Source organism: Pollachius pollachius (assembly GCF_949987615.1).
Source record: "Pollachius pollachius genome assembly, chromosome: 11".
NCBI classification, from domain to species: domain Eukaryota; kingdom Metazoa; phylum Chordata; class Actinopteri; order Gadiformes; family Gadidae; genus Pollachius; species Pollachius pollachius.
Window position 1 is genome coordinate 18,462,671 of NC_136944.1, and position 14,011 is coordinate 18,476,681.

At 46.5% G+C, this 14,011-nt stretch overlaps 1 protein-coding gene across 2 annotated transcripts; it reads right to left on the bottom strand.

Moving 5' to 3' along the window:
- Positions 1–7,227: 7,227 nt before the first annotated feature.
- On the bottom strand, positions 7,228–13,688 carry cd9r (CD9 molecule related). Of its 2 annotated transcripts, none has more exons than XM_079746406.1 (9): positions 13,587–13,688; positions 13,431–13,499; positions 12,402–12,474; positions 12,206–12,303; positions 11,619–11,681; positions 11,271–11,372; positions 9,971–10,063; positions 8,797–8,880; positions 7,228–8,489 (listed from the first exon to the last, which is right to left on the bottom strand). In XM_079746406.1, exons 2-9 carry the CDS (start codon positions 13,488–13,490, stop codon positions 8,307–8,309), a joined length of 756 nt encoding a protein of 251 aa, XP_079602532.1. In that variant the 5' UTR covers positions 13,491–13,499; positions 13,587–13,688; the 3' UTR covers positions 7,228–8,306. The 2 variants fall into 2 exon arrangements, with proteins under 2 accessions (XP_079602532.1, XP_079602533.1); XM_079746407.1 differs by having other exon boundaries at positions 7,228–8,170; positions 13,587–13,686.
- Positions 13,689–14,011: the final 323 nt, after the last annotated feature.

Sequence of the window (14,011 nt, forward strand, 5' to 3'; positions counted from 1 at the left end):
CATTATTTTTGGTAGTGCGGTAGAAGGTGTTGCTTTTCGCTCCATGACAGTCAGTTGACCACACCCACAGCTGAGATGAGGAGTTTGCCATTGGGCCCTGCTAGCAAGCAGGACCAGAGTGCATGTCGTTACTGACGTTCTGATTCCCGTTCTGATCCCCTGTAGTGAGGGAGGTGTGGACCCCTGTTACTGAGCTGGCTCTGAAGTGCGGCTACACCCTCCACCTTCAGGCCCAAGCCCTGCTGGTGAAGGTCCCTTTCGTCGCCTGTGGTGTCCGGATAGAGGTACACGTACAGTTCTACACACTAGAAGATGTAAACATATAGTACTCGCAGTATTATAATCTAGTAGTTGTACACGTGAAGTACTCAGTAGGATTACACACTAGTCAGTTTTTATTCACAGCCTCTTCCATTTCCAGTTTAAAACTCCAGTTTAAAACAAATTAGACTAAATAAAGACCAATGACTTTTTATGCCAAGATATACAACCCCTTCCTGTTTTACTGTGCAACACAGTGGATGATGCTTACCTCTAGAGGGCAGCAAAGTAACTCAAGTAGTCCAGTGTGAAGATATTCCTTAAAATCCGTAGTACAGATTAGTACAGTAAGCCTCACCCAGTCTATCTCTTCTCTCCCAGGATGGAATTTACATCCTTTCACTTCAGGTAGGAGATCAGGAAGTGACGCTGACCTGTCCGGACGCGCAGGAGGAATCCCCTCGGTCTCCTCCATGGACGCCGCCGTTCTACCTTGCCCCTCCGTACTACCCCCTCCCTGCCTACTCTTCCAGCCCTCCTGTATTCCGGTCCTACGACACCTTTCAGCCCACTCCTCAGCCTTCTGTAACCATCAGACCTCCGGCCTGGATTGGGCGCTCGGCTGGTTCTAAGCCCCAGCCAGTGGACCAGAACCCTGCCTCCGACCAGAGGTCCCCAAACACCAACGGCTACACAGGCATCCATGACCCCACCCCCCCTCTGTTCACGCAGGAAGGACCGGGAGATTTGAAGTGGGCAGACCATAACCAGAGACCAGATCCTCTAACCTACAGACACACTGAAGACCCCCCACCGCCCTCCCTTCCTGCCGGCTCTTCGGGACATGCTGGAGAAGCCGGTCTTCAGCCTCCGAGCTCATCTGACCAGTTCTACCACTTTTACCACCTCCCCAAAATCCCTTTGCCTCTCCCTTCCCCATCTCCACGCCACCATTCCGGTACCAAGACTGTCACTGAACGAAGACGGCCAGACACTGGTGGTGGTGGTGGTGGTGAAGATGATGATGATGATGGTGGTGGTGGTGTTGAAGGATCTGACGCTGGTGCACATAATCCACCTCCACCCCACGTGTTTCCAGGCCCCATTGCACCTATTGGTTATTTTGAGTTTCTTCAGAAAATGTTTGAAGTTGCTGCTTCCAAGCTTGGTTACATCGATCAAGACTCCAGTCGCAGAGAAGCCAGAAACAACCCTAACCCACCTTACCCTATCCCAGAGCCCCCGTCACACCAGTACCAATACCAGCAACAGCCTGAACAGGCCCCTGTTGCAACAACTAGTTCCCAAGCCCTTTCTCTGACTCCCAGGACGGGAACCACCATGAGCCCACCTCCTTCCATACCCCATTATCCATTACAACATACCAACGTTCATAACGATTTGTTTCTACGACGGGAGGTTCCTCACAATCCGAGTCGGCATGAGGAGGTCGGGTCTCTAAAGGAAGCCCAAGACGGAGCAGAAAAAGTGTCTACAGCTTGTCAGCAAGGTGTCAAGTCTGAAAACTCAGAACAACGGAAAGAAGATGTATACCAAGAACATGCATCTGTGACTCCCCTGACCCCTCCATTCCTGCCTCCCATCTACCCCTACTTTCACTATCCACCCCATCAACCCATGTACCCCTTTTTGGGTTATCTACCCTTTCAACCAACCTGGAGTACCAAGCAGCACGTACCCAGCTCCACATCAACACCAACACCAACACCACCACCACCACCGACATCAACCATGACGACAACACCAGCCACATCCCCAACCCCAACAGCAACTCCCTCCCCAGACTTTCTCGGGAATCCCCTCCAGAACGTCTACTACCACCCTTACTATTTCTACCATAACCTCTATGGTGGACAGCAGCCCTCCGACCCTTCGTCTCTGAATGGAGATCATCAAGGTTCACCTGAGGTGTCCCCTGAACAACCGTTCCAAACACCTGCTTCACCGACCAAGCTGGATCAGCCAGGTGAGCCAGAGCCGGATCGCCACCAGTACTCTGATGCCAATGATCCCTCCATGGTGGACATGCAACTTATTCCCCACGCTGAGGACCAACAAGCCTCTTCTACCATCATAGAATCTACTTCAGATGCAGACGACTTCCCTCCTTACCATTACTACCGGTATTACCAGCCCACTGAGCTTCTAGTTGGTGCTTCTTCTGGAAAGGAGACCTCTGTACCAGATGGCCAGGTTTACCTAGACTCGGCCGCCGAGGATGGCTATGTGGGAATGGACGAGTACCAATCCATGTCTTACCTTGGCGCCTTAAGCCCAGATAACACTGCACAGCAAGACTGGTTTAGTCCCTTCCAGCCTCTGGACATGAAGCCACAAGGGTGGCAAGGTAAGAAAACCCAGTGGTGTTGATGGAGGGGAGGCAAGACACTGCACGGTAGCTTTAGGTATATTATCTAAACAAAGCATTATAAAAAAAACATTTCTATTATTAACGCCAAACCGTTTAGGTATTGTATAGAGGCCGAGAACGGATTTGTATGAGAGGACTTGCATTATGACTGAGCATGTGCTAGCCTGATATCGCCAGAAGCATTGCAAAGTGCCATTAGTCTGGAGCCTTTCATTTAATTTTTGTTATACAAGGGGCCTCGCCAACGGGAGCAGCACAAAGGCCTCTGGATGCGTTTGGATAGTTCTACAACCGATTATGGCAGCCAATATGGTGAAGCAACATTCCGAGATGTAAAGATGTAATCTTTCTTCTCAACCAAAGCTTTAAGAACATTAGTTGGTTCTTTAATTGAAAATATACTTAATAATGTCTGATAGCAGAATCAAAAGACCGTTCTGCATCAGCCGCAGCCATCTTTGTTGTTGTTAAAAATGCCACTCTCATTGCACGTCATTGTATTTGTCCCGCCTCATATTGAGGCGGGACAATATTTTACCAGGCAGAAATCTTTTTTGGGAGCCAGACCATTACCACCAGGGGGCAAAAAACAATGGAAAAAATGTTCCATTGTTTTCTTTATTTTGTCAACGGTAAGGTTGGTTTGTTACAGGCCGTCCCTCCCTGGATAGTTGTGTGTGTGTGTGTGTGTGTATGTCTCCTGAAGTTCTCCGGGGAGAGAGCTTAAGTGGACCCTTATCTGTTCCGTGTGTCTGTCAGATTGTGCTGTAGGGCAGCACCTCATCTTCAGAGTCCCTCACTGTGTGAAGGGACCCGAGGTGTTCTCTGACGGTGAGTCCTCAGACAGCAGCGAGGCGTCATGCACTCCCCAGAGGCTGCCGTGGAACCCTCAACTCTACGCTGCGCCGCTGCAGGGCTGTGGGGTGCGCACACAGGCAAGTGGTCTCCCCTACCGTATCTCCCTCTCCACCCCTACCGTATCTCCCTCTCCACCCCTACCGTATCTCCCTCTCCACCCCTACCGTATCTCCATCTCCACTCCTACCGTATCTCCCTCTCCACCCCTACCGTATCTCTCTCCACTCCTACCGTATCTCCCTCTCCACCCCTACCATATCTCCCCCTCCACCCCTACCGTATCTCCCCCTCCACCCCTACCGTATCCCCCTCTGTACCCCTATAGTAACACCATCTCCACCCCTACCGTATCTCTCTGTACCCCTACCGTATCTCCCTCTCCACCCCTAGCGTCTCCCCCTCTGTACCCCTACCGTATCCCCCTCGGTACCCCTATTGTATCTCCCTCTCCCTCCCTACCGTATCCCCCTCGGTACCCCTATTGTATCTCCCTCTCCCTCCCTACCGTATCCCCCTCGGTACCCCTATAGTAACACCATCTCCACCCCTACCGTATCTCTCTCTGTACCCCTATAGTAACACCATCTCCCTCCCTACCGTATCCCCCTCGGTACCCCTATTGTATCTCCCTCTCCCTCCCTACCGTATCCCCTCGGTACCCCTATTGTATCTCCCTCTCCCTCCCTACCGTATCCCCCTCGGTACCCCTACTGTATCTCCCTCTCCCTCCCTACCATCTCCCCCTCGGTACCCCTATTGTATCTCCCTCTCCCTCCCTACCATCTCCCCCTCGGTACCCCTACCGTATCTCCATCTCCACCTATAACTTAAAGCCATTTCCCTAACGTAACGTGAATCCATCCTGCCATGGTTCTCCACAGAGAAAATGTGGGGAACGACTTCATTCTTATGAATATGTTGTCATGTGAATGGAGCAGATTATTCAGAGTCCGTATTGAACTTGCATCCCCTCCCTTACTGTTCTGCTAGATTGAAGGTGAGGACACGGTCTACCAGCTGGAGCTCCAGGCCATCATGTCTCTTCCGGGAGACCCAGCCCCTCGGCAGGGCATCCCTGTGAGGTAACACCGCAAGGTCCAGACTCCGAAGTGACCCCCAAAACCCAAATGGCTAACCTGTGCCGCGATGTGGCCTGGATCGGTTGTCTGTAATGACTCTGTGTTTTTACATGTCGCCCCTTAGGTTTACGGTGGAATGTAGGTCCTCAGCAGACGGGTCCGATTCAGTGACTCTGGAGGTCGTGAATCCAACCCTGGTCAGGTCTGTCCAGACCACAGAGCCCCCTCTGGTCACCCAAACAAAAATCGCCACAGGTTGTACCTTAAAAAATAATTACTAATAGAATGATGAATTTTTATTAAACATATTTATAAATGGACATTGTGAAGCATTTATACCAGGTGAATCAACATTTTTTTTTTAATATAGGTGAGCTATGATGTTCTTCGCTAAACCAAGATGAAGTGTGGGAGTAGAAAAGCATAGTTGTAGCATGTATCAAGAAAGCTTCATGTTAAGTGACACACTCCTCTCCATCTGTAGAGAACAGAATGAGCTATATGATGGACAGAACTAGCACTGGAATAGCCTTTACGTTCTAGTTCTGTGTTAGTATCCTAGTGTTAGCGTCTCACTGGAATGCTAATTCTTTCCAGTGCTAGTCCTGGTTGCTAGGTTTAGGTGGATGGGGTTTGGTTTTTAGAGTTGGCTCCCTAGCTAGTGGCTGCAGTTGGTTTAATAGTTTGGGGTCCAAGGTTTGCAGTCCTAGCCTGAGGTTTTAGGGATGTATTCCTAGGGTTTTTCAAAGGTGAAATATATCAATGTTCCACCTCTTGCTTCCAGATGCCTCGTTCACGGAGTTCCTCCCGGAGCTCCACCGGCCCCTGAGCTCGCTCCAGGGCCGGCCCCTGCACCTGGAGGTCAGAGCCCTGGGAACGGGCTCCAGGCTACTGGTCCACTACTGCCTGGCCTACATCCAGACCCCCCACCCTGCCTGGATGCTCCTGTACCATGGGTGAGAAGGGGTCTCCAGTGGTCCTGAGCCTGACAAGTCCTCACACCTTAACCCTCCATTTGACCGTTTCCTACATTTACAATGCAGACGCTTTTATCTAAAGAGACTAGAGTGATTTCAAACAGGGAGTCATCTTGCTCTAGGATGCCTGCAGGTAGACTGTGGACATTAAGAATCGTTCAGCTGGGGGTCTAGCCCTCACCATTCTTGTTGGGCTCTAGGTGTTGGAGCCAGACCCCTCTAGGCCTGAGCCAGCCAACCCCCTCCGCCCTGAGAATCACCGTCCCCCACTTCCTGGCCTCGCCCCCCTCCTTCCAGCCACCCAGCCATGGACCTTCTGATACGAACACTGAGGTCTCCCTCTCTTTCCATAACACTTATATTGTCTGTCTGCGTCTGTCTCGAAGGAGCTATTTTGTCACGGGAAATAAACACATTTACACTGTCAAATATATACATTTAAAGTAAACAAATGTAGTTTATAATTACAATTAGAGCATTTAGCAGACGCTTTTATCCAAAGCGACTTACATTGGTTAATACACACATTGACACACCGACGGCAGAGTCAACCATGCAAGGCGACAGCCAGCTCATCAGGAGCAGTTAGGGTTAAGTGTCTTGCTCAGGGACACAACAACACTCAGCTAGGAGGAGCTGGGAGATCGAACTAGCAACCTTTCGGTTACGAGACAACTACTCTAGCTCCTGAGCTAAGCCGACCCCATAGTTTATTTCTGGTTTAGATCGCAGAGGGCCACTTCTGACCTGAAATGTGTTGGTCCTGCAGGTGTTCTTTCTGTGCTACAGCCAGGTGTGTTCTGATGCTGCCGGCTGCTCACTTCACTGTTGTGAGTCACACACACACACACACGATTAAGCTGGATATTTACATGTTGTCCTGACAGTAATTATTGTCTTTTTTTTTTTAACACGTCCTGTTACCTTTTTCTGGAACGGTAAATTTAAAATAAAATGGTGGTTTTTAAAGTCTCACTAATTCCATATCATCAACCAACACCACACACTCTGACCACTGACCCTAGACTAGGGAGGTCCGGTCACTGCACCACACACTCTGACCACTGACCCTAGACTAGTGAGGTCCGGTCACTGCACCACACACTCTGACCACTGACCCTAGACTAGGGAGGTCCGGCCACCGCACCACGCACTCTGACCACTGACCCTAGACTAGGGAGGTCCGGTCACTGCACCACGCACTCTGACCACTGACCCTAGACTAGGGAGGTCCGGTCACTGCACCACACACTCTGAACACTGACCCTAGACTAGGGAGGTCCGGTCACCGCACCACGCACTCTGACCACTGCCCTCCTCTCTCCCCAGGACCAGCTCTACCACAATAAGAAACGTTCCACTGTAATAACATCATGTAAAGATATGAAAGTGAATGATGGAAATAAAGATGGGACACTAGAGTATTGCTTGATGGCTTCTTTTTTTTAAGTCAAATATTGAACCATTCCAATATTTTCTTTGAGAAGGTGAGGTTGTCTGACTGTAAAACCCCATGGATAAATTTGTTCGTAAAGATGTCTTTTGAATTCAACAGAACAGAAACAGTTTAAGAACAGAAACAGGATAAAGTTGGTTCTCATTTGCTAAGAAATGTAGCAGGTACACCAGTGGAAGAATAACTTATTTTTAGGACACTAAGGACGGCAAAATATTTGATTTAATAGAGCATGATCATGGAAAGATACAGGCAGCAAAGTTACCAAGCATACACTCAATGAGACAATAAGTGTACGTTATTCTTATAGGGAAACATTCACATCGTGGAAAGTTAATAAAAATGAAACAAAGGTGAGGGGGACTGACCATCATGGGCTTAGAATTGAGTTTTGGAATGACCATGGCGGGAGAGACCAAGTTAAATCAAAATACACCAAGGGGGAATTTGACATGTCGGTAAGACATTTAAAGGAATCAATACAACAAAGAAGTCAGTTGATTGGCTTCAGTATCAGATTCCGTGGCAACGCAAATGCAAACTATCCAAGAATGTATAGAAATTCATTTAAGTGAATAATTATGTATAGTATTTAAATAATTTGTAGATAGTTACGATTGATATTTCCACAGCAACCAGAAAAAGCTACGAGTGTGCGTCTATATTCACATGTTAATCTTTAAAAAAACATCCTTTCACATTTACCTTTTTATTACCAAAAGTGAACTATAATTAATATTAACATTACGTTTTCATTGCAAAAGGCTCTAGTTGCATTGCACTATTTAAGTGAAAACAACTCTTTGGAGCAAGAGCTGACCCAGTACATCATTTTAAATATAATAAAACAACTAAATTGCCCATGTTATCTCTCACATGTGCTGTTTTAAAATCTTTAAGAATACCAATTGGAATGTTAAGCGAACAAAGGTGCAAGGCTACCAACAATGTAACAATTTATAAAAAGGGTTTAAAAAAAACTGACTTGACATCTTCAAAGATGTTTAAGCGGAGAGGAGGAGATGGCTAAACAGGGTTAGGGGAGAGGAGGAGCTCAGTAAACGCTGATGCTTTGTGGAACGGGCTGGTGGGTCACGGGTGTCCTCTGAAGTCCCAGGAGGATCCCAGCAGCCGCCATGTTTGCTACCTGTGGAAGGCGAACCAAAGTCGAGGGAGAAGGAGGAGTGGGGGTCAGGGAGACCGTAGGATAGCAGGTGAAACCCGCTAACACATACCTAACTAAAGGGCTGTAAGAAATAAGTGAGAAGGAGCAGAGTTAGGCCTCAGTCAGCGGGTTCCATGGAGGTGAGGGCGACACCGTCACCAGGGTAGAGGTAAGGGTAGAGGTGGGGCTGGGCTTGGGAGCTAAAGAGGGAGGCCACAGTCTGAGTCAGCTGGGTGAAGCGAGGGGAAGGGGCCATCTTCAGAATTTTGTACAGAACCAGACTGCAAAGCAGACAAAGCAACTGAAGGTGGAGGAGGGGTGAGGAGGATGGGTTGGTGGGGTGGAGGAGTGGGAGATGGAGGAGGTGGAGTCGGAGGAGTGGGAGGTGGTGGAGGGGTTGGGAGTAGGAGGAGGTGCGAGGAAGTTGTGTGTATTAGGTAGTTGGGAAGGAGAAAAGGAGTGGGCAGAGGAATAAGGCGGTGGGAGGAGGGGAGACAGGAGAAAACGAATCCCGGTGTAATTACATGTCTCAAAAAACAATAAAAACACCCATGAGAAGTTGGGATGCGACATTGAAAGTTGCTCTTTAATAGACAAGGTGTTCTTACCATCAGCACAGCGTTGCCGTAGAAGATGCCCATGGCCAAAGGAGGTTTGGCTGAGAAGACGTCCACCAAAACAGTAGGACAGGGCTGGAAGGAGAAGGCATTAAGTCTGTCTAAAGGTGCTCTAGGTAAGATTTAAGATATATAATTTGGGTGTAATGCATTAGGGATACAACAGCATTTCGTCAGCTGTGAAATGCTCGGTGAGTCTATCTGTTATGGTTGACTGCACCTGCCTCTGTATGAGACTATTCTGGTTTAGACCGCTTCCTGCTAATTTCTGAGCATCTCTTCACTGATGTTTTCGGGGAACCACATTCTTGCATTCTTGAGGTTTCTTGGGGGTTATTTTTTTCAATCTTGATATTTTTGTTCTTTCTTTACAACTCTGGAATCTTACAGCACCTTCTAAAACAAATCAAATGTGGGTGTGCGTGTGGACAAAAACGGTAGGTTTGCATTCAAATCGAAGTACGGCATTTTGCTTTGAGTCAAAGGAACGATTACGCCAGAAATGAAGTGGTAGACTCAAGTGCTAGTGTAATGTTACTATTTTAGTTTCACTAGTTTTAGTGTGTTACAGACATTAAGTATTAGCTGTTAGTGTATTACATACATTTAATTTTGGACTGAAGCACTGTATAAAGTAAATAAACCCTTTATCTTTATTCACTTAAATTGTCCTTTTTTGTTTCCTACTTCACGCCGAAAGATTTGGCGCACCAGGTCGAACCATCCATTGCTAACCATTGTATTAAACAAAAAACATGACTTTTTTTTGGTGTAGTACAGACATGAAGTGGTAGCCTAAAATGTTAGTGTTATAACACTAGTGTTAGTCTAAAGGCAATAGTGTAATGTCTCTAGTGTTAGTGTATTACAGACATGCAGTGGAGGGCTGACATAGTAGTGCAGTGCCACTAGTGCTAGTGTAATGGCACTGGTGTAAAGTCACTTGTGCTTGTGTAATGGCACTGGTGTAAAGTCACTAGTGTTAGTGTAATGGCACTGGTGTAAAGTCACTAGTGCTAGTGTAATGGCACTGGTGTAAAGTCACTAGTGCTAGTGTAAGGGCACTGGTGTAAAGTCACTAGTGCTAGTGTAAGAGCACTGGTGTAAAGTCACTAGTGCTAGTGTAATGGCACTGGTGTAAAGTCAGTAGTGTTTGTCTACTTACAGACATGAAGCGCTCAAGGAACCCTGATGTATCAGGGCAGATGTTGGAGATGGGGTCCAAGCCCACCACTCCCACGGCTCCACAGCAGTTCATCTGCACAAACAAGGAGAACCAATAGAATACAAAACAATCACTAAACCTAGTGCTAACCCTGGTACTTTCCCTATTACAACCCTCTAAAAACCCTCTTGCAACTAGGGTGACCAGATGTCCCGCTTTGTGCGGGACAGTCCCGCATTTCCATGACTTTGAACGCGTCCCGCAAATTGAGACGTTGTCCCGCATTGTTATTGACAGTCGGACTCGATTTTTTTTTTTTTTGGAAATGCGTGATTTATCATCTAGCATTTATCAAATAGCTGTGTGTGGAGACAGCAGGGCTGTCATCAGGGGGAGGGGCAGGTTGTTTGATCATGTCAATGAAACTTGGTCTCGGACGCAGGTTAAGGGCACGCCCACCACCAAGAAGCAATGCAAGGGCGATCCTAGTCAATCGCCTAGGGCGGCAAATGCGTTGATGGTGCCCTCTGGTGGCGGCCTTAATTAATTATGAAATATAACTAAATAAGCGAAATAAAACACGTTTATCAAATATGTTTCTAAATAGAACGGACAAGGGGGGAACGGGGGATTATCTGTTATTGCGGACTGAAACCCCCACTGAAGGTCCCAGGTCGCCTCCTCTCTCCCCCCCCCCCCCCCACTTTGTCCCGCATTGTCCCGCACAAACGTAGTCTTTGTCCCACTTCTGGTGAATTGGGATCTGGTCACCCTACTTGCAACCCTAATACAGCCTTAGCATTAACCCTACTACTAACCCTAAAACAAAACCCTATTAAGAAACCCCAAAACCTATCCCTAATTGGAAACCCTTACCCTACTATCAAACCATAGAACGAAAAAGCTAACCCTAATTGGAAGCCCTCCATCTACAACAAAACCCTAGTCACCAAAACATAACCCAAAACCAACAATAATAGGAAACCCAAAAACCAATTTAGGGCTGGGGTTAGGGGTTCCAATGGATTGCGTTTGAAGGTTTTGTTTTTGGTTCTAGGGTTGGAGTTAAGGGTAAGGGTACGGGTTGGGTTTAAGGGTATGGTGTTAGGGGTTCTTATTGAAGGTTTGGTTCTCAAGGGGTTTGAAGGTTTGGTTCTCAATTCTTGGCTTAGGGTTAGGGGTTCTTATTGGAAAATGTAATATAATTGGGGGTATGAATGTAGTAGTATTGTATTATTAGTATGTGTATTAATGTAATAGTATTGTAGTATAATGGTGAGTATTATGGGTTATTACGTACCGTGTAGTGAATCACCCTGAGGGTCCCTCCAACCACGGGGTCGCTGGCGAAGATGTAGATCGTGTACAGGAATCCATAGAACTCAGCCAGATGGTGTTCCACCTGCAGAAGAAGCTCCATCAGACCACCTTCCCATCCCTACACCATGTCACTTCAAACGTACTTCATGTCTAAAGAGTAGTACGGCATATAACAACACTAGGACATGGTGGTATAGCATCACCAACTCAGCAGGTTCCAGGAACTTCACCTTTAATAATGAGTATTGTAAAGATGACTAATGTTAATATTGTTATTATCTCCCGTCACACTGAACACACACTCTCACACACATACTCACAATCTTACCTTTTCTCGTTGGACGTAGAGGGCTAGCTGGGCTGCCATCAGGATGGCCAGCAGAGCACAGAACTGTGAGTAAGAGGGAGGAAGATGAGCTACAGTATGGGCCAAGCTTGTTCTGTCTCAGTACACTCACACACACACACACACACACAGATCGGATAGTCTTGTTCTAGGAGCTAGGCATAGCTGGTTGCTAGGGGGGGTTCAAGGTGAGGCTGGTCACTAGTTGAGGGTTGCTCACCAAGGGTTGCTTGCTGATGGTTGACATGTAATGCAGATCGCTAGGGGAGGTGTGCCAGGGGAGGGTTTCTATAGGTGAGGGTTGCAAGTCAAGGCTGGTTGCTAGGCAACGGCTGCTAGGCGATTATTGCTAGGTGAGTGATTGTTAATGGTTGAGGGTTGTAATGGGATGGCCACTAGGTAAGGTTTGCCATATGAGGGTTGCTAGGTGACGGTTGCAATTGGAGGCTGGTTGCAAGACAATGGTTGCTGGACAATGGTTGCTGGACAATGGTTGCTAGGTAATAGGGGCTTGGCCAGGGTCGCTAGGTTATGAACCCTAGGTGAGGCAGGCATGTGGTACATCTCACCGATGCCAGAGAGGAGGTCTTGTTTCCGCAGCTGCCAATGTCTCCGGTGATCGCAGTGATTAGCATCACTATGCCAACCGCTATCAGCACATAATCCCCTGCGATAAAGAGAGAAAGAGAGAGAGATTTTCACAAATCCTTATTTGTATATGTTGCACATTAAAATACCAGAGCAGTGCTGTAGACAGATACTCACCAGACCCGAAAGAGTTGTCTGGGTAGCGAGCTCTCAGCCACACACCGACCCCGAGAAAGGCTAGACCCACCACCTGTCAGTCAATCAAACAATCAAACTTTATTTGTATAGCATATACGACAATCCGGACCACATCAGGTTCACTAAGACAACCCGGACCACATCAGGGACAATATAACAAACCAGATTGTAATCTTTGCAATTTTTATGCCGCCCTGTTATTTCATTGTGATTCATTTATAGTAGACATGATAATCAGTAAATATTAATATTCATAACATTAAGGAAATTAGGCATGCCAGGCGTACAGTGCTGTTGGTAATACGTTTATATTTAATTTAATTACTTATTAAAATTATGTAACCTCCTGTAATAACAGTGAGATAAAAACACCCAATAAGTGGGTTTATTTGTATGTGGTGTCTTATGTTCCCTGCACAGCATTATGTTGATGTTTCTATTCTACTGCATCCATTGACTCTGATCTGAACTTGAAAGAATATCCAAAAAACAAATCAAAAATGGCCCCTTGTTACATCTAAACAATCCAGGCCATAGTTATTGAACGTCCATTTTCTGAGGAAAATGTGTGTAGTTGCATGAGCCAACTCGTTGCTTGCGCAATTACCTGCTTGCATGCTGACATGCTATTATTGGCAAGGTCCATAATCCAGCGGTTACGATTCCTCTCGGTTGGCTACTACTTTCAAGCGGGCTTATGATTTATTGAATGATTACCAGAGACAGAACAAACAATCTTGTAGACGGAGCAATTACTACCCGGTTAGAAGGTCCGTCTGGACGGACTTCGTAGGCTTGATTTGCAACCACACTAAACGTCACATATAGTATTCGGTGTCTAATTAATGTGTTAAGCAAGCCACGTGGTATCCTACTGTAACAGTGTGGCTTGCTTAAAACCACGTTACAAAAATAAAACCTGACTGGGATTGCTTAATAAGTTAAATGATTGCATGTTGATGATGATGTGCATCATTGAAGTATCGTTACCTTTGTACTCATACTTACAGTGTACAAAATGTTGAAGATCAGAATGACGAATTTACAGAGTAAGCCACATACGCCCATGATGAATCCCTGCGGAACGATAGAAAACAGTTACATTTGACGCCTTCCACGTATTTTGCTATAATAAAGCCAAAACATGTATTTTGCATAACCTACCTTCTGATGATTCCTTGTTAATACAACGAGCCCCAAAATAAACTAGGTGTGTGCATTTATGCGAAACCGCAATTCCCTTCCAACTTCATCAAATGTAAGTATTTCATTGGCTAAAATGTCAGATGGGAGGGTCAGTGCGCCTTCCAAGGGAGGGGTTGTTTCCGCAGAGATGAAACTTATTCAGAGAAGTGAAAGCGAAATAAAAATAAATCCAAGCTGCGCATTTGACGGTTTTAATTGAGAAACAAATGTGAAATAACTATGCCTTGTGTGTACAGGTGTGCTCAGTTATCAAAACCAGGGACATGTAGTTTGTCAGTCCATACATCAACAAAATATGAATATTAAAATATTATTTCTGAAATGACAAAAAAGGACCCATTTACGTTTTGAAAAATTCGTAGGTGTTAATAATTAATTCTTAA

Coding starts and splice junctions, on each gene's coding strand:
- cd9r (XM_079746406.1), bottom strand. CDS start 13,490: ATGGGCGTATGTGGCTTACTCTGTAAATTCGTCATTCTGATCTTCAAC. Junction 11,682..12,205: donor AGACCTCCTCTCTGGCATCG/GTGAGATGTACC, acceptor TCTTACTCACAG/TTCTGTGCTCTGCTGGCCAT. Junction 10,064..11,270: donor TCAGGGTGATTCACTACACG/GTACGTAATAAC, acceptor TTGTTTGTGCAG/ATGAACTGCTGTGGAGCCGT.